Source organism: Rosa rugosa, chromosome 4 (genome assembly GCF_958449725.1).
Source record: "Rosa rugosa chromosome 4, drRosRugo1.1, whole genome shotgun sequence".
Classification (NCBI taxonomy): Eukaryota; Viridiplantae; Streptophyta; class Magnoliopsida; order Rosales; family Rosaceae; genus Rosa; species Rosa rugosa.
The window spans coordinates 38593837-38614079 of NC_084823.1; the positions used below are offsets into that span (position 1 = coordinate 38593837).

Here is a 20243-nt window from a genome sequence, read left to right on the forward strand (position 1 = left end):
TTTTGCTCTTAAACTGGTAAAACTTTTTGCTGTTCCCAAGGTTTAGGGGCCTCTCTACAATTTTGTAATTTTCCTATGACATATACACTTGAAGCATTTCTGTAGGATTAAGAGATACTCTGATAGACAGTAAACCTTAAGCACGATGTGTTGGCCACCACACCCAATTTAGACCCTGCAGTCTGTATGTTACTTTCCTCTGTTACTTTCCTCTACATATGAAGCAAATAAAATTTCACCCCATTATTTTAGGTTGTGGAGAATCATTATTTGTGACAGGTAAGGGTTTGTGGTTATTTGCTAATTAGTTCAGTTTTTATTGTTTTCATCTTTCAAGTAGTTTCAAAGCATCAATCTCGATCAGCAATTTAGTTTAGCTTTATCTAGAAGATTGCCAGATTAGTAACATGAACATTTTAGACCATAACCTTCTTCCAAGTAAAAGTCTAGGACTGAGTGATGAAAGAAAGTTTCTGCAGAACATGCAAAATGCTACAGAACAAAAAAAAAAAAAAATTCTGGGTATCAATTTTAATATAATTCTTCATTAAATAGCTATTCATTTCAAATATCAATCGATGGTCATGGTGAGGAAGTCTTGGTTCTATATATTCTTGATGTTGAATGATGCAACTGACAATAAGAGTAGGGATGGTTGGGATGCTGTTTTCCACCATCTAAAAGGACCACATCACCCGGGATGTGCAAAACAACCAAAAGCAAGTCATTTTGTTGCTTTATCCAACCGAGCATTTCAAATTCGTACAGCCGGTTGTATCACAAGTTAGTCCTTGTCTCCTTGATACCAATCTTTCCAAATCGTACTCATATCGCAGTCCTCTGATCCGAATTACCCCATAATTTCTCTTGTCAAATTTTAATTATCTAGATACTAATCATGTATCATTATAACAACGACGATGTTACAAAGTAAGATATAATCACAATCAGATCGATCGTACCACTCCTAGCCTTGCCCTCTATGGAACATCATGCACTAAAGGATATTCATGTAACCCACAAATGGTCCTCAAATTTTCCAATAACAATGCTGCGGGGCAATTCTAACAAAGAAGAACAAACAGGTCACATGTCTTGTAATTTCGATACTTTGTCATTAGGAAATGGGATAAGGGTTCAATCCCCTTGCAAAGAATCAAAATAGTAAATCCATATTGTCTTCAGAAGTGCAAGAATCAATATCAAGCACAACTGGGTTCTTTTGTGAGACGACCTCGGGCTGTAAGGATTTGAAATGCTCAATGCGACCGAGGTATAGAGTTGCCCATTCTGTGGAACGTTGTTCATGAAATCTTTCCCAGTTTGTTGCTCCATGAGGATTCTTTCTGGTGGGGGCTGGAGTTGGAGGAGGCATTGGATGATCTGTTTTCAAATATACCTGCACAAGATAAGTGATACAAATGACTACTAATAAAAATATACAATTTAAAATAGTATAAATATAAGAAAGCATACCTGGACAAAATGTTCTTCGACAAATCCAATAACAATCACTCTAGTTGATGATATTGAGAATGATGTGGGTGCAGTTCTAAGTGGAAAGAATGTAAAACACTGAACTGAAGACAAATGCATGAGTACGACATTATAACAAGATGCTATAATATGACCCATGTCAGGCATAGTCATCCAATATTTCTTCTGGAAACAACTACCGTCGTAATAGTCCAATGCAACAAGTAATTCATTAACCCTTTGTTCTGAACCAAAGAGTTCGGCATAGCGAGATGAGTTAAGCTTAAGCTCATTTCTTAAGTCCTCCCGCACTTTCACCCATCCAACCAATTCACTGTAACCCATAAATGCTGCTATAGCTCTAAAACCGCAATGGCCATCTCTTGGAACATCCTTTACATGAGAGATATATTGCCTCAATACCGGACATACATCTACAAACTCAAGTTGCTTAGTTGTCTGGATGTCATACACCTGAAAACACGTTGGTATATAACATGGTTATAACACTGAAGATTATATATACTATTTACGTATGGACATATATAGTAGGTGGTTCCAATTAATGATTTGAATTGTTTGAGTTTTACATTTCCACTCAGATCATTTTCGCCTAAATGAAGCGAAATTTTTGTGGTACTCACCTTGAATTAAACAAAGAGACAAAATAATATCAAGTATATATATTCAGTATTATAAGGATAATTCAAGATAATAAACTGGTTATATCATTTTCGCTTTGGCTAAATTGTTGCAGACAATCAGCCAAAAAAAAATAATAATTGTTGCAGACAAGATATATTAATAGATGTCAAGACACTAATGCTTGGATTGCCAAAATGAGCATGCATACAAATTGGTCTAGTGATATAAGTCATTAAGTCTTTCATTTGTAAGTGGAATGTCGTGAGTACGACTCACGATAAATTAATTGCTACATATGAGTTGTTGATTTGATAAAAAAAAAAAAAATGAAGAAGAAGAAGAAGGAATCTCAATGGAAAGGTTGTTTGTAATTTTATATATATATATATATATATTTTACCTCATCCCCTGGCTGCGACTTTTGTGTCGATAAACAAGCATTCGGTGAATTACGTTCAGATTCCACAGTGCCAGGTAAGGATAGAGCAGAACGAGCATTTGTAATAATCTCCTCACTTAACCTAAGTCGTTTCAGCGTCTCATACACATTGGGGGTCGAAGGTTTCAAGCGGGGAAGAGTCCTCCAATGAGAATTGATGCATTCAAGTGGAATAGGTCGACCTTCTTTCATGTACTTGGCAATTTCATGTGCACATGGTAAGCCATGGGTACGTTTTATAGGACAACTACACTCACTATGGTCATCATCTATCTTATTGGCTAGCTTGGCCTGGTCACGGATCATGTCTAATGCATAAATGGAAATAGCCCCATGGAGTCCCTTCAACACTGGGAGCGCATGTTTGTCATTAATGTACCCATTCTTTAAAGATTCCAGAAACGAATTGTCAATTTCTAGGCGAATTTTCTCATTCCGACTATGCATTCTCTGCCAAAACCTGTCGATTGTTGTTTGCTCTACGACTACAGGATCTTTACATTTATTGAAATAATTCTCCCAAATAAATAATAGCAAGTTCACCAAGTTGCAATAGCTGTTAGAGTAGAAGGGCAAATATTAACAGAGGAAACAATTAAATTTGACAAATGAGTAAACTGAAGGTACATTCTCATACCTCATCCTCTTCTGCCGTTTTGTATTCCCAAAGTGCATAACTTTATCTGTCCATGCTGCAACACACGTTTCCTTAAGCTTCGACAAAGTGTTAAAATATTTAACTGCCACTGGATACCCACTTGACTCGCTGCCTAGCTTCGTTAAATCTTGCTGGAAATCGGCTTCAGTACTGGATTCTATCAAACGATTCCACCTCTGATAGAAGGACACCTCGGAATTACCGATCACTGACCTTAATTGGAGAGGATACTCCACAGAAAACAAAAGTTTAGCCGTACTGAAGACGTCGTTACTGGCTTTTATCAGTTTTGTGAGGCAGAAAATCTTGTCATCCAATTCCAAATAGGTGTCGAGAATTACAATATCAGGCATGACAATACCATCATCATCCATTACACCTCGCAATGAAATGAATGAATTTAAGGCCCATTCATAACCACTAGTATATTTTGAAGAAAGGATAGCCGAAGCAACAGGAAATATCATATCAGTTGACGTAACTCCCGAAAACTCTACCGTGGCCCACTCCCATCTCTGACACTGTGTTCGTATTATCAAAACAGTTGGAAATGCGCGTAACAATTCGAAGCTACTGGGGTGTGTCAGAAAGAAGCAGTCAAACACATTGTCCCTCATTGGACTAGTTCTGTGCTTCGCAATGTAATCGTACTCCTCTGCCTTACTCATTAATTGTTGCAATCGAGAACCCTCAGATTTTTTTCTTTTTTGGTGAATTTCATCCTTAAGTTTATCTCTACGCTTCAAACTTTGAACTTCATTGTATATTGTCCTACATGTGGATTTGTTGTGTTTGTCCCTCCCTTTTAGTGCTTTTATTATATCCTTAGGCTTCTCCCGTCTTTTATACATATCCTTCACTACTGACTTCTCCTCTTGACTTAATCTACCCCGAGATGAATGGCCCCTCTGGGGGCGTCCTTCTGTATGATTATGAACTGTATGATTATGAATTCCAGCATCTACCGTTAGCTTCCACTCATTACCAGCAGCTAGCTTCTCACCCCTTAACCGGAAAGGACAATCACACTTCTTTGTTCCGGTACGTCGACCTTTAGCTGTTGTACTTTTTTTGGAACTAATATTTCGTCCATCACATTTTCCGCTCCTCTCACAAGCCAAAGTAACTCCAGGTTTCTTTTTGCCTTCCCCACTGTCAGATCTTAACGCGACAATAGCAATATCATACTCCTTCCCAACATTTTTGGCCCAGATTTTTAACTCTTCTTTGCTGTTGAATGTCTGCGTTACCAAACAATATCCTTTAAGTACGTATATAAACATACAAACAAATTATAAGCAAGCCAGCTAATTTGCAATTCAAGTTAAAGGTTACCTCAGTCGTTGTGAATTCACTAGTGTAATCCCTTGTACATCCACTGCCTACATTATTACCACTTGTTGATGTAGCCACCTGCAAACGAGAAGAGATGACCCAACAGTTTCACAACCAGATCAGGAGTCATATATATTTTATCAAATATGGATAGAAGCATTCCAATTCAAATCAATTTCTTTCTTTCTTTTTTCCTTCTTTTTTGTTGTTGATTTTGAAAGTATTTAAGTTCTCCAGAAATGATTAAGTGATGCTTCAGCAACTCATTGATTGAAATACAGAGAAGCTTATGGTAGAGCGACTCGATTACAGTTGGGAGAACAAATAATTAAGTGAACCTTGCTGACAACTATTCTTTTCAACAAGTCACATTTTCAGAATTATCGAATAGGAAAGGAAATTTTTGTATTCTTTCATATTTTCAAAAACAGAGAAGGAAAAGAAAAAGAAAATAAGAGAAAGGAGGAAGTCGGTCTAGATATCAAATGATTTGAATGCCACATTATTAGTTAGAGAAGATGGAGAAACTTACATGCTCCATGATAGATGGCGGTAATATAATTTTCTACAATTAGTGGTGAAATTGGCTTTGTAGGCTTGGTTGCTTTGAGCGGTGATCTAATCAATCAACGTCTCCAATTCAGATGAATTTACATGATCTCGAACTCGAAGCGTATTTTTCTGCAGTGGATCCACTAGTAGCCTTCACCTTAGAATGAAAAACACAGACTAACGTAACAAAATCATGCATCAATTATTCAATATCATAATTACCACAAAACTATGGACCTTTCATATGATTACTTAATATCTCAATATGTGTACAGCTAGCTATCGCTCTGAATAAAATTTATCTCCTATATAACAAAAATTACTCTACACTGATATATAGCTAGACGCTTCATAGGTGAAAGTACAGGATACTAGTTCAAGCGAAACTGACGAAACTTCTTTTTTCTCCAAATGTTCTTAGCAGAATCATAAGATGAAAAATCAACCAAACAACAACTGAAAAGAACAAGGATTAAACAAAACGATAGAAGCCAGAATACAAAGATGAGAAGATCACCTAAATTATCAGACGGCCTGAGAATATGAACACCACTTATCTGCAACTTTTTGGGTCAACGATGCCTTCCGATTCAGTTTTCAGACTTCAAACAGATGGGAGGCCGGCAAGCAGACTCCAAATCTTCCGACTTCTGATATTATGCATATGCAGAACCTTTAGAGTCAAAGATTATATATGATTGAAAAAGGAAGGTGACAACTTCACGCCAACAATTAAAAACCAAGGAAGGTGACAAACCTTTGTTGACAATATAATAGTTTTGCATATATTGTTAGGGAAACCACCGAGAAGGCGAGAAAGGGGTGGGGAAAGCATTGTTACTGTAATTTGTTAATGGCAGGTCAATATACTTCCTGTGTGGCATTTTAAGATAATTAATTTGAAGCTTTCTAGCTAGCTCCTCAAAATTGCAAATATTTAAACAACTTTCGATATAGATGAGTATGGTTCGTGCTTAGCTGCAATTGCTAGGCCCGTTTGCCATGTAAGATTTCCTCCCCTTATCAGATGGAAGGGGAGGCAGCATGGCCAATGTGAATATTGAAATTCACTGTGCTGCAATGATTATTGCCTTAATGGAGACACGGAGGACTTCACAGGTTGTACCGTTGAGGATTGTAAAGCATATATGCGCGCAATTCCGTTTTTAACTTTACACCCTATTTATCGTGAAGTAAATGGTGTTGCCCATAGATTGGCACACTTTTGTTAGTATTGATTATTTAATTAGATGATTATTGGTTTGACGAAGCTCCTGTGATTATCCATGGATGCACCTATGAAAATTCTTGTACTAGTACTTAAGGTTACGGTAATATGTCCCCCTCGCTATACAAACAATCATCCTTCAATTAATAATAATATTATCAGGCGTGAGGCTGAGCCTCCCAATTAGGTTGGGTTCCAAACCCCGTTTCAAAAAAAAAAAAAAAAAAAAAGACAATTTTCCACCACCACATACAAGTCACCTAATCATACTTGAGGCAATTTTTTTAGTCGGAGTTCTTTTATTAATTGGTCACATGTGATCGATCAAAGAATTCATTTAGCGCCAGAGCGCTATCGAAGAAAAATAATCAATATATAGTTGTACTTGATCACAATTGTTTTCTTAGATGAAATTTATAGGGCTGGCAAGGCCCAGAAAGGGCCGGTTTTCTGATGAAACCGAACCCGATCCTGAAATTTTACTAAGACTGATAACCTCATTCTGAGGCATGGCTTTATCACAGTAAGTGAAACAGTTTCAAAACTTATTCTCATACCTATATGAGGCCTTAGGTCACACCGAATCTCAAATTTTATGGTTTGTGATTTCAGGCACATTTAGCACCTAAGATCATCAATTCTCATGCTAATGGGTGAGAGAAGAGGATTTGGCAAAGGACTTGAAACTGCACTCGAAGCAACTTCATCGTACTCTGCGATTTTTTTGAGGAGAAACTGGTCATTTGAGACCATAGGAAGGTGGTGATTTTGTTGAACTTCGTTGTTTTCTTTCATGCTTTTTTGTTTCTGATTGGTTCAATACATCTGCGATTGTTTTTTATATAATTCTTTTTCGATTTGTTGTTATTAGTATACATAACGCGTCAATATGCTTGAAGTATTAAAGATTGGGCATGATAAAGGTGCAAAGATATTCAGCGCTCCAGTTGAATCCGATCCAACTGATTTGCAGTCCTATATATGCATATAAATTATATTAAGGCTACACTAACGCGTAGGACCTAATGCAAGACAATACACGCGACAGAGTTGGAGGAGAGAAAAGGTCAAATATTGGACAAAGGTAGCCAGAGTGCTGCTATTTGATATCAGCACCCCCACCCCCACCCCCAAGGCCCCAACCCCCTTCTCCCCCATGACGACGAAGAATCATATTATTACTATATTTATTTTATTTTTCTACGTACTTCTTTAATACTCAAGAGAGTTGAAAAAGAGGATGAAAGGGTGGGGAGAGCGATCCAAATAGCTAGTCACATACAAAAACATGGACAATTGATTTCAACACCCCCTTTGAAGATTCACTTAGTCTCGGGCTATCAATTTCAACACGATCTGATAACACGACTCGAAACCTATACAAAATAGAACGAGTTGAACCCGTACAATTAAAAATCGGGTCAGACGCGGGGCAACCCGTCATGACCCATTTAATAAACGGGTCAGCTGCGGGTCAACCCGTCAACATGAAATGAACTTCTATAACCCAATTATGCTACATTTCTTCTTGAAATTTTGGAAAGTGTGAGTATTTGGTCCTAGGATTGGACAATTTGAAATATATTCCTTCATCATTAATTCATTATTGGATTAATTATTTACGACTTATGTATAATTATTTATATTTTTCATCATGTATAGTTTTTAGTGAATTTTAATTAATTCATGCATTTTTTTAGTTAAATGGGTCGCAATGTTAACCCTTAAATGAGTTATTTTTTCTAACACGACACGACCTATTTATTAAATAAGTTAAGCGGGTGGAAACGGGTAACCCATTTCTTATTTTTTGGATTTGAGTTTAAATTTTTGACACGATTATTAAATGGTTTGGTTTGGGATTGTCTCCTGTCACACGACAAATACCTTAACCCAACATGACCCATTCACAACCCTACGCTATATATGGATATAAAGAAAAAAAAGAGGAGGAAAGGGTGGGGAGAGCGATCCAAATAGCTAGTCACATACAAAAACATAGACAATTGATTTCCACACCCCCTTTGAAAACATCGATATTAGGCATGCTAACCACTTCTTCAATACTCAAAGAGAGTTGAAAAAAGAGGAGGAAGAGGGGTGGGGAGAGCGATCCAAATGGCTAGTAGTCACATACAAAAACATGGACAATTGATTTCCACACCCCCTTATAAAACTTCACTTAGTCTCGCTATATAAGGATATACAGAATAGGCCTAGTTACAGCCAAACCACGTACCAACATGTCATCGATATTAGGCATGCGATTCTCCTAGCAATCAACATTTTGAAATATGGAGTAGGAATGTCATGGGATTGGGATCCTTACAATACAATCAGCAACCTCACCTGGATAAAAGCAATTGTTCATATCATTCTCTTTGTGGTCTTTCCCTTCATCTCCATCAAAGTCCATGTCCCTCTAACCACTCATGCCATTACTAGGACTACCAGCACCGGAGTACTCAAGCAACTTGAAGAGCTTTCTGCACCTCTCGCGGTTACACTGGTGGCTGCTGTGCTTATCCTCCCACAAGCTATCTTCTGGTATGCCTACCTCATTATAATTCTCATCCCCTCTTGCCTCTGTGTGCTCAACCGCTTTGCGAATTGGCTCCATATTGTCCTTATTACCATACCAGTTCTTAACGTTGTACTAAGGGCAACCACTCTTCGTTGGCAAGGCGCAGTTGGGCCTGAACCTGATCATAATGAAGCAAGTGCGGGAGACACACAGGGGGTGGAGATGCGATTAGGTGAAGATCCTGAAGCTGGCAGAGTACCAGTCTAGATTACGTAACTTAATTAAAAAAAGCAGTCATTGTCATATTGTGTTCTAGTCCTCTTTCCTTTCTTTCCTTTTCTGTACGATGCTGTATTTTATTTTATTATTATTATTATTTTTAAATAAGAGGATGTTGTATTTTAGAACTTTATAAAAGTGTTTATTCAATGTAATGAGTATTGATCTAAAATTTTGAATAAAGCTATCCCTTGTAATTTTGTAAATATTTTAGAAGATGGGTTCTCTAAGTCAACTAAATAAGATTACCTTTTGGTAATAATTAATAACCAGGATTAAGTAAAAGTTCACATTTTGGGGCCTACAAAATGTTGACACTAGATTTCTTGGAGTCGTGAGTCCAGATATATCTTATCCCCCAAGTTTTTAGTGCTATCTTGATCCTATGCTTGGCCATACCGGCCAGTTTCTCTAACGAAATTTGGATCTCTATCTTCTACGGCCGCACGCCTGCATCCGATTTGAGTTGGATGGGTTTCGGATCCAAATCGTCTCTATGCCAAATTAATCAGTTTGGAACTTTTATATATACCAACCAGCCACCAAGCCATGTTGATGTAATCCGAACAAATCCAAATCTGTCGACTGCGCTGTCCCTACAAGCTCCCGGAGCTTATTGAGAACTTGCAGTTGCAAATAACTCATGCTTCTGGTCCACGGTACCTGGTTTCTCTTTGTTTTCGTAAGAGAAATTAACACCTACAAGGATTAAAGGACATAAAAACAGAACTTAATTATGTAAATACAAGGTACCTAAGACCATTTAAATATTTAAACTCTATCCGCTTCTATTGGTATCACAGTTTACGAGTCCATCTCTAAGCAATTCTTAATTAAAAGACACACAACAAGAAAACTGCAATAAAGGAGGAAACCATCAGGTGAGCCAATTGTTGAATCAAATTCAAATTAAAGAGCGAAAAAATTATATGAATCCGTCATTTTGTTTACTTAATTATTTTTTTTCAAATACTCCCAGAAAAAAAAAAATTATGCCTCGACGAGACACTAGGCTTAAGACGGCCGACTCACGGGTCTCATGTCAACTACAGTCTGCTGTTCAATCTTCAAATCCTTGGCTAGCAAACAGGGAAATATCATTGATGATGGTTTCATGCATGTCATCAAAAGTAGCTAAAGGAGTAATCTAATGGGTAATACCAAAAAGGGTTTTATATGTATAATTCATGACAATTATATTTGCTAAGTTTTTTTTTGAAAGGTTATATTTGCTAAGTTTTAAGTTGATGGGTTCATCCAAAAATTCCATCTTAGAAATAGAGGGGAATTGAAAATCAAACAGTAACAAAAATAAATAAAATAAAAGAGAGAAAAAAGTAAAAAAAAATTCCAACCTTGGAGACGTCCAGAAATTGATCACAGGTATACAAAGGATTGATTTTTCCGGCGGTTTCTCCGGAAAGAGGAAAGTGAAGACCAAAAGAGAAGATAGGGTAATATAGAAACAGATAAAAATATAAAAGATAAAAAGAAAAAACTAAATGTCCGTTTTACCCCTGTAAGATTAAAAAGGGGGCGTATAAGATGAGGGATGAGGCGGGAATGAAAAACCCTAAAAACCACAACCATTGCTATAAGAAGAGTTCGATCTAAAATCGAAGAATAGCTTCTTATATATCTCCTTCAACCATACCATATCTTGAGAGAAGTTAAACTTCATGGTGAATACAGGTTGTGGAAATCGGTCACTCTGACGGTCGAGTTTGAGATAATGGATTGTCATTAACTGCTCTACCAGCTTTCAATTTCGATTTGTTTGGTTTTGGATGCCGGATAAGCTTTTATATCTAGTTTTGTGTCAGTATTTAGTCAACCTAAAAAACCACTGCCATTGTATTAAGTTGATCATTCTTTTGTACCAATTATTTGGGTATTTCAGAAGCAAATAGAGCCACCGAATCGATCTACTTCAAGAATGGAGAAGAAATTTGACAGGCTTAGCAACTTACCTTTTGATGTTCTAGAACAAATTTTGTCATGTTTGCCCATTAAGGATGCAGTGAAAACGAGTGTTTTATCAAGCAACTGGAGGTACAAAACGGCTACGCTTCCAAATCTTGTGTTTGATGATCATTGTATCTCTGGTGAATTCTTATCTGTTAATTCATCGAGCATTGATAGTTACAATAATTACAATTCTCTTATGCTTCCGTATCATCGTTTGTGTGATAAACAGTACTACTCTGCCTGGTGCCCAAACCATGCAGCCATTGTCAATATTGTTGATCACGTACTTTCTTCTCACATTGGTCCCATACACAAGTTCAGGATTTCCCATCCCCATCTTCAAGCCAGCCATGATATTGATAGATGGATTCTTCATCTATCAACAAAGTCTATCAGGGAGTTCAGTCTTGAAATCTTGACATGGCGCCCCTACAGTATCCCTCCATGTCTGTTTTCGTGTCAAGATATTGTTCATCTAGAGTTGTATCATTGTTTGCTAAAACTACCAAGCAAATTCAAAGGTTTTGAGAATTTGAAGAGCATGGACATTCAGCGTGTTCGCCTCTCCCGCCGTGTTCTTGAAAAGCTAATTATTCGGTGTCCACTACTTGAGAGATTGACACTGGCAAACTGTGATGGTTTCAGCCATTTCAAGATTAATGCACCGAATCTCCGGATACTTGACCTTGAAGGTAAATTTGAGGATTTCATTCTCGAAAATACCTCAAATCTGGCTGAGGTTTGCATTGATTTGGACTTCAAGGCTAACCAAAAACAGATTCTCGACTGTAATTCTAGCAATTTGCTCAAATTTTTTGCTGACTTGCCTAATATTAGAAAGCTCAGAGTTCAGAATCAGTTTATAAAGGTAATACATTCTGTGGTGTCATACTTTCACTTGATTATCATTTTGGAATTTGAGCTTATTTATTGAGTTTGCATCCTTTTGCTGCAGTATCTGGCTGTTGGTCCTCTACCAGAAAAGTTGCCTGAACCATGTCGGTATCTTGAATTTCTTTCTGTATGCGTAAGCTTCAGTGATTTGGATGAGATTCTAACTCTTCTAGGCCTTTTGAGAAGCTCCCCTGCACTAAAAGAACTAGAAATTTTGGTGAGTTTCGCTATTTTCATGCATAGACTTTGGTGAATTAAAATTTGCAACCAACACTACTCTGCAGTGTTATAGTTTAAAAGGCAGTGTTTTCCTAAAAGTTCAATATTCTGATGCTATTAACCTTGTGCAGGTCTGCAAAGAAGATAACGCTGGTGGGGGAGAAATGTATTCTGGGCTACATGACAATGTGAGTTGTCAATTCACCCAACTGCAACTTGTTAAAATAACAGGCATCTCTGTCAAAGCTGAATTAGATTTCATCAAATTTCTGCTTTTAAGTTCACCTGTGCTTAAGACGATGACTGTTACGCCTACTTCTGTGAATGATTTTCTGGAACTAGTTGGAGAGTTGCTCGGGTTTAGGTGTGCCTCAGCGAGTGCCAATATAATCTACTTAGAGCCATGACCTCATCAATGAGTTTCTGGAAATAATAGGACATGCTTTCATTAAAAGAATCCTGTTGTGATGCATGGTCTTTATGATGTATCATCTGATAGTTTTTGTGAGCAATTCTCATGCTAGCTGTAAGCTTTCAAGGTTTCAGTTATCCTTATTGAGTCAGATTTTGACCATTTTCCCCCTCGCATACTTAAAATTTGAATCAATGAATCAATCTCTTCTATTAAGAATGTGGATGAGTTCTGAGGAGCAGTTGGCAACTTACTGGATATGTCGAAACATTCTTGGTGCAGGAGCTAGTCCACTATACTTCATTTATTGTGTTGAGAATGAACCGGCTATTGTTGCTCATTTGCATGAGATTTTTCATTTAGACTACTTGTTTTGATTGAAATATTATTTGTTCATGAATGAGGAATAACAAATAAACAATGGATGTGCAGAAACACCATAACAATTGGTATAACTTCTATATATTCTTGTCTGAACCTGCCACTTCCCTTTGTCTGCGCAGTAGTTTTCCTCTCTGATGACCACAATTGTCAGAAGCTGGCCTAGATACTTATCAATTGATCATTGCTTGCACTAAAAGAATGGACAGTAAAACTCTTTGGAAAGCACAGGACTTATTGCAGCAATGCAAACACTAACACCGTGCCACTGCCATAACCAATCTCAGCAGCAGTATCATCCAAACTCCTCATATAAGAATTATTGGCCTTTGTTAAACTCCTAAATGGGTGTGGATCAGAAATGAAGTTCATTTATGCTTCTGATTAACTTTCTGGTCTTCAGGGCTTTGCTACTTGGCTACTGCTTAAAACTTGAGTTAGTGGTTTGTATGGGGCACATAAAAATATGAAGGTAAAAGGCGTAGAGATTTGGGTTTAGGCAAAGATATTTTGATGTTATATCTTGAGGATGACCCCCAGAATTGCCCGTACAGAGATAATGTACCTGAACTCATGATTCATCAATGAATTATAATCAGGACTATCTTTTTTTCTTTTTTGTGTGACTTAATGTAACATACGAAAAACAAAAAAAAAAGGAGAAGAACAATAATTGCCAACACTCCTAAAAATCTTCACAGATCACAAACTAGCTAAGATGTATAATGCATCATCCAATGAGTGTGGGGTTCGATGCAAGTCTCTGTGATAGCTTTTCTGAGCAATTCTCATGCTAGCTGTACGCTTCCAATTATCTATATTGAGCCAGAATAGGACCATTTTCCCCCAGCATACTTGAATCTGATTCACATGAAGCAATCACTTTTGTTAAAAATTTGAACGAGTATTAGGGAGCAGTTTGCTTACCACTGGAAGATATGTCATAAAAATTATGGTCCAATGTTGGAAAGAAGAGAAACTAAACTTTAAGAATGCATGAACTGATAATAAATATAAATTTGAAAAGAATGTATGAATGAATGTACCTAGAAAATCAAAGAGTCAGCTACCTAGCATATTCAAGAGTCCAGCTACTTTTTGAGGAACATTCAAGTCTAATACATGCATGTAGCAACGCACCTGTTCCTCTTCAATACTTTTTGAAGGTTAATATTTTTTTTTTTTTTTGTACTGAGATATAGTTGAGATATATTTCATACTTTTATTTGATGATCAAGTATAATCTGACCATATTCACTGAATTTATTGTTCTGGCGTTCTGCATCCTTTCTTTTTCATTATTTGAGTGTTGGTGCCTCTGCCAAGAAACCTGCCAAAACCATGTCTATATTTGAAGTTTCTTTTTATAAGGATTTGCCTTTTTGTTCTGGAGGAGATTTTAACAGCTTTATGCCTTCTAAGAAGCTCTCCTGCACTACAAGAACTGCAGCTTGAGGTAAGCTTTGTTTGCGGCACACAATATTCTCAGTTGAATTTAAAATTTAAGCAGCTCGATCTAGTCTAAAACAATATTTGCTGGTTTATTTGTTAATATTTCAAGATTCTAATGACACACACCTTGTACAGGGTTTAGGCAAATAAACCTTTTATTTTAGTATTAACAAATAAACCAGATGAGATGATTAAGGTTTTTATTTTATTTGTTTATGAGATGATTCTAATATTTATGTGTATGAGATGATGCCACAACTCATTGTATCCAGTTCATTATTAATGAAGTTTCTTCTTGATAAAAAAAAAAAGGATATACCAATATGCCTCCACATTGAATTCAACTTCCTCAAATGTACTGAATTTTACAGAAAAGAGTTCCAATATACAGAGATTGAGATATCAAAGATTTTACAAACCTACTATTTTCTTACCAACAGAAGTTCTACTACTAGTAGGTATAATAAAACAAGAATAAGAAGAATTACAGGACTAGGGTTTCTTAATAATATCCAAACAGTCTTCAACCAAATTACAACCAATGCAACCTATTTAAAACCCGATGGTAACTCTTACCCATTACACCATCATCATTCAATTCTCTTTCCTTAAACACAACAATGGCAGAAGAAATCTTCTTGAATTTGTTTACCCTCCCTATAACATAGGATTGGCAGGGTAAATAAAATATGACCATTTGTTTCAAATTCGAGGCATTCTCGAGAATATATCTTACAAACTCCAAGGCATTGTTAATATAACCAGTGGAAAGCGCTATAGATACATCCTGAAGCTGATGAACACAATCCAGCTTATGGGATTTCCAGTATTTACTCTTAAATCCACATGCCTGAAAATGAAACAAGCAAATGAATTTAAAATAAATAAAAACCAAAGATAATTTACAAAACAGAAAGATTGGAAATGATCTTCCCATAACTGCACTACTCAGGATGAGTATACCTTGTGCAGATGAGGGTCACACTTATGCAATGCTCTGGAAATAATTAAGCTCCCAAAAAAAAAAAAAACGTCTTACAAAAATTTTGACCATCAATAATACTTCATATTCTAGGTTTTTTTTTTTGACATAATTCTAGACATTTCATTGGTATAAGGTGTTTAGTGTGAGACGGAGAAAAGGCAACATTGACGTTCACTTACTTTCGGTTTACCAATGTGCAAGGAAGGGTAAGATTTTATGTACAAAGTACTCAAATTAGGCATTCCTCTCAGAAGAGAAACCATTGCAGGGACTAGGTCATCAGTCAAGCTCATAATATGCATACTCAAGTAAGTAATATCATCCAATGGTGCATGCACTAGACCTTCCCTGAGCAAAACCTGCAATATCACAAAGATACGGCAAACTCTTAGACGACAAAACTTGTACAGAAAAACTATTAAAAAAAAAATTAGCTAAATTAAAGATCTAAACCCATATCAAGTTTCCTTATTTACATAATCTCATTTACCAAATCAATTGCTCTCTATTTCAGATTTCATGTATTATTTCGAGTTGAGAAAGGTTACAGAAAGAGAAACAGGACATAAAAATATAAATAGTTTCAAAGAAAACCTTAAAAGAAAAATGAAAAAACTGTGATTTTAGTTCTGATTCTATTTGTTCTGCTACCGTTCTCTTATCTCTGTCCTCCTCTTCCCTCCATTAACTTTTAAACAAAAAAGAAAGGGCCCGTTATACAAGTTTCAAAATTAGTATTCTTTCAGACTGATAAATTTACCTATACATGCTTTCTAACAAACCTGAGGCAATACTATGAATTTTACAGTCATCACTAGTATATCAGCAATGGCATCACTCAGTTTCAAAACATTTTGAAGTTTAAGAAACAGAAATACACAATTTATCATTCCCATGCCATAGCCTCATACCCTAGATATATTCCTCGTAATATCCCTGGAAAACATCCAGGAAAATAATCTACATGAGTATATGAACTTCATGTTGCAAAAATCTTGTTTCTGCAAAGGGTCAATTTATCTCTGAAGGGAAGTGCATCTTTACCTTAGCGGTCTCTTCACTCAGAATAAGAACTTTAACCCTGCACAAACTGCAAAGAACCTCAAATGCATTGTCAAAGTCATAGTCATCTCCCTTGTGCTTCAGAAAAATGTGAGCTTTTTCTAAACACATAAATTTCCCCAGATTTTGGTAATTCAACAAATTCCCAATCCACTTCAAATATTTAAGATTTGGAGCAGAAACATTTAATGATCTGGTAGTGCCGCTGCTAGTTTTATAGAATTCCCACTCTATTCTTATCTTTGTAAGCTTCTCACCTGAGATGCCAATATGGCAGAGGTCATTGTTATACATAGAGACAAAGCTAAATGATTCCAAAGACGAGCTTTCCACGGTGAAACTTAGCACACGAACATCAAATAACAATAATTCCTTAATGCATTTGCATGAGTGGGAGATCCATTTTCCAAAGCCATCTTCCATTCTGACATTTGTCAACTTCAAGTATTGGAGATTATTGGAACAAGTAACAGAGGGTGCTTTCAGAATTGTCTGTGTCTTGATCAATAGAGACCTTAAAGATTCACAACGATAGACGCAAGATGGCAATTCAAGCACCGTCCCATCCGATTCAATCCTATTCAATTCAGGCGCCCACAACCTAAGTTCAAGCACTTCAACATTACACCTCACTGCAATAAGGATCCATGTCATCATCCGGAAAACCTCTTCAGAAATGCCTGCACTGAAACTCCAATCAACAAGAAAGTGCTTAATTTTATCATCCCCTCGATGAATCATGTACCTATCTATAGAATTCAACAAGTTGAGTTGTTGCCGCCTGTTTCCTGCCTCAGATGAAGAAACTTCCAATGATGGGGCTGATAGAGAAAAAACTCTGCACATTTTGGACACACTTCCCAGTCGAATGAGATCCCTAAAATCAAGAAATGCAAGAATATGATGAGCAACTTCCGGTGGAGCATTACTCAATCTGTCTACTGTGTAGTCAGCAGAAACTCCTTCGGCTTGAGAACTTGCAGTTGCCAATGACTTATTCATGCGCTCCATAACACTAGGTTTCTGTTCTGTTTTTGCAAGACAAACTTACACCTACAAGGATCAATAACACGAAAACAGAACTATCTTAAATCCATGATATACTTAGCACCAAGCCTACCACCATTTAATCTCTATATGTCTCTAATCTGAAAATAAACCCGAAAGTTTCTATCTTTAAGCGGTTCTTAGGACACCAACTAAAAAAAATAAAAATAAAAATTTGCAAAATTATAAATGTAAAAGGGCATTATGTGCTAATAACCCTTATGGGTCTATCACGGATGGTTAACAGAACCAGAAAATGTACAAGACTAGAGATGATTTTAATCTCTGCTAAAGTTGGAAGCTTTCACCCTCCATCAATGAAATTGAACACATTCCAAAACCAATTGCACTAATCTACATAAATGAGTAGTCGAAAGTATGAATTACCCAAAACTCAGAGCTTTGCGGCGAAGTCGAGAACCACAGAATTTCAGAAGAAGCGCCAACAGTTTTAGGGTTGCAGCGGGAAAACCTGAATTGAGATCCTATCCCAATTCTCATTTTATATAACCACCTTAATAGAAAGTTTGGGCCGAATAGGAATCAGCCCAATTTTGAGGCCCAGGCCCATCACTCTAATTTATTATTATTATTATTATTATTTTTTTTTTTCAAAGAAAAGACTTCAACTATTATGACACCAAGCTCCGCATCATGAATTCGACTTGAGGAAAACACAGGATCGATTTGCAATTTTGCATCAAGTAAGAGTTCTTGGCCTTTGTTTGGTTGCTTCTTTGATGTATTGCTGATTCTCATGCAAGGCTTGGCTACTTGCTACTCCTGCTTAAAACTGGAGTTGGTGGTGTGTGGAGGGTTTATTGTTTAGGGTTCTTAAAATTGAGGGCCTTTTTTTAGGAATCATATATGAAGGTGTGTAGTGATTCGGATCAAGGCGATATTCTTCTGTTTGTCAGTTCAACTTGATCTAGGGCTCTAAAATATTGTAGCTTAAATGAATGATTTTGTTGATATTAAAGATCTACGGTATTCACTAACCAGATAATCAAATTTTAGAAAGTGAACCATATAGAGTGTTTTAAAAACTGCATGTATTTATAATATTTGTGTAATTCAAATGAATGTATGGACTGTACTAGATATGTGAACTTACCTAGAATATCTAAGATTCGAGGCTTCGAGCTATTATAGATGTAAGCACTAGAAGAATTCCTAATAGCAATTCTGTATATTTGCTCCACAGAGTGAAGATGGGTTTCCGAATATATCATAACACCAAGTAGTCCCGTTCTAAAATGAAGATGGAGCTGGATAAACTTAGCAACTTACCTAGTGAGATTATAGACCAAATCTTATACAAAATGCCGATTAAGGAGGCTGTGAGAACATGTGTTTTATCAAGTGAATGGAGATATAAATGGGCTATGCTCTCACATCTTGTGTTTGATGAACAGTGTGACTCAACTCTAGACCACTCCACCTTTGTGGACATTGTTGATCGCATACTCTTACTTCACATTGGCCCCATACACAAGTTCAAGCTTTCTCATCACAAACTTGTAGCCACAAGTGATATCGATCGATGGATTCTTCATCCGTCAAGAAACCCAGTCAAAGAATTCTACAAAATCCCTTCGTGTTTGTTTTCCTGTCAAGATATTATTCATTTAGAGTTATTCACTTGCTTGCTAGAGCCCCCGCCCGCATTTAAAGGCTTTAGGAGTTTGAAGAGCCTTGATATTCAATTTGTAACCCTGGCCCAAGATGTGTTTGCAAATCTGATTCTTTGCTGTACGTCCTTTGCTTGAATCATTGACCCTATTGCACTGGCACGGTTTTACCCTTTTGAAGATTAATGCACCAAACCTCCGATTTCTTGTGGTTGCAGGTGTTTTTAAGGATGTTATTCTTAAAAATACCTCAAATCTTGTTGATGCTATTATTTGTTTGAACTACAATGACCAGGGACGCTTTCTTAGCAGCTCTAGCAATTTGCTCAAGTTTTTTGCTTACCTGCCTCAAATTCAAAGGCTCATATTGGAGAACTACTTTCTAAAGGTAACTGACAGTTTGATTTTATATACTTATAATTTGATCATATTCATTAGGTCTTTTATTTCAGCACTTTTTAATCTGCAGTATTTGGTAACTTGCGAACAAAGCTTCTATACACATTTGCTTGGTTGATCTGGAGGAGTTTTTAACAGTTCTATGCCTTATGAAAAGCTCCCCTGCACTGCAAGAACTAGAACTCGTGGTTAGTTTTTAGTAGTTGAACAAACACCACATTCCTTTTGTAAGGATAAGTTCTGCTTCTGATTGAATTCAAGTTCCACCAATATACAAGCCCTCTCCTCATCCCCATATTACTGGATCTGTCAGAAAATGTATTCCTATTCGAAGAGTGCATAACCACATGATAAGCTCACACTAACCCGTCAATTTGAGATACAATTTTGTAATTTACAACTCTTGCCCGTCCATGCATATTTGAACCTGCTGCTTTATAATTCTCTTTCTTAATCTGTGGAAAATTACTTATATCCTTTTCAATAGAATGCTGGGGTATAGTTTTCAACCAAGCTTATAACTTCGAGATCGAACATGCATGTGTTTAAAGATTGCAAAAGAATTTCAAGATAGATATCATTTGGAATTCTTTATTTGAGTGAATAAATGTTCTGATATAATTGACACTCATCAGATAATCATATGCAGACAGGCCT

The 20243-nt window shown here is 36.6% G+C and overlaps 3 protein-coding genes across 5 annotated transcripts; 1 reads left to right on the forward strand and 2 right to left on the reverse strand.

Annotated features, from left to right (window-relative positions):
• Positions 1–686: 686 nt before the first annotated feature.
• On the reverse strand, positions 687–5745 carry LOC133746393 (uncharacterized). 3 transcript variants are annotated; one of them, XM_062174573.1, is made up of 7 exons: positions 5623–5745; positions 5086–5282; positions 4554–4631; positions 3198–4459; positions 2522–3116; positions 1477–1950; positions 687–1383 (listed from the first exon to the last, which is right to left on the reverse strand). In XM_062174573.1, the coding sequence occupies exons 2-7, from the start codon at positions 5092–5094 to the stop codon at positions 1138–1140; spliced, it is 2664 nt and encodes an 887-aa protein (XP_062030557.1). In that variant the 5' UTR covers positions 5095–5282; positions 5623–5745; the 3' UTR covers positions 687–1137. The 3 variants fall into 3 exon arrangements, with proteins under 3 accessions (XP_062030557.1, XP_062030558.1, XP_062030559.1); XM_062174574.1 differs by having other exon boundaries at positions 5086–5262; positions 5623–5733; XM_062174575.1 differs by having other exon boundaries at positions 688–1399.
• Positions 5746–10860: 5115 nt separating this feature from the next.
• Positions 10861–12637, forward strand: LOC133743349 (F-box/FBD/LRR-repeat protein At1g13570-like). The gene is made up of 4 exons (XM_062171247.1): positions 10861–11268; positions 11365–11972; positions 12060–12215; positions 12349–12637. The coding sequence occupies exons 1-4, from the start codon at positions 11073–11075 to the stop codon at positions 12622–12624; spliced, it is 1236 nt and encodes a 411-aa protein (XP_062027231.1). The 5' UTR covers positions 10861–11072; the 3' UTR covers positions 12625–12637.
• A 2141-nt stretch (positions 12638–14778) lies between these two features.
• On the reverse strand, positions 14779–18030 carry LOC133743670 (F-box/LRR-repeat protein 13-like). Its single transcript, XM_062171676.1, has 4 exons — positions 17944–18030; positions 16492–17562; positions 15627–15806; positions 14779–15312 (listed from the first exon to the last, which is right to left on the reverse strand). The coding sequence occupies exons 2-4, from the start codon at positions 17518–17520 to the stop codon at positions 14995–14997; spliced, it is 1527 nt and encodes a 508-aa protein (XP_062027660.1). The 5' UTR covers positions 17521–17562; positions 17944–18030; the 3' UTR covers positions 14779–14994.
• Positions 18031–20243: the final 2213 nt, after the last annotated feature.

Excerpts from the sequence above, each read along its gene's own strand:
- LOC133743670 (XM_062171676.1), bottom strand. The coding sequence starts at position 17,520 with ATGGAGCGCATGAATAAGTCATTGGCAACTGCAAGTTCTCAAGCCGAA. Across the intron at positions 15,807-16,491 it reads TGAGTGAAGAGACCGCTAAG|GTTTTGCTCAGGGAAGGTCT; the intron begins GTAAAGATGCAC and ends GTGATATTGCAG. Across the intron at positions 15,313-15,626 it reads TGCACATTGGTAAACCGAAA|GCATGTGGATTTAAGAGTAA; the intron begins GTAAGTGAACGT and ends TTTCATTTTCAG.
- LOC133743349 (XM_062171247.1), top strand. The coding sequence starts at position 11,073 with ATGGAGAAGAAATTTGACAGGCTTAGCAACTTACCTTTTGATGTTCTA. Across the intron at positions 11,973-12,059 it reads TTCAGAATCAGTTTATAAAG|TATCTGGCTGTTGGTCCTCT; the intron begins GTAATACATTCT and ends CTTTTGCTGCAG. Across the intron at positions 12,216-12,348 it reads TAAAAGAACTAGAAATTTTG|GTCTGCAAAGAAGATAACGC; the intron begins GTGAGTTTCGCT and ends AACCTTGTGCAG.
- LOC133746393 (XM_062174573.1), bottom strand. Across the intron at positions 4,460-4,553 it reads GTGAATTCACAACGACTGAG|ACATTCAACAGCAAAGAAGA; the intron begins GTAACCTTTAAC and ends TTGGTAACGCAG. Across the intron at positions 1,384-1,476 it reads TCGAAGAACATTTTGTCCAG|ATCATCCAATGCCTCCTCCA; the intron begins GTATGCTTTCTT and ends ATTTGAAAACAG.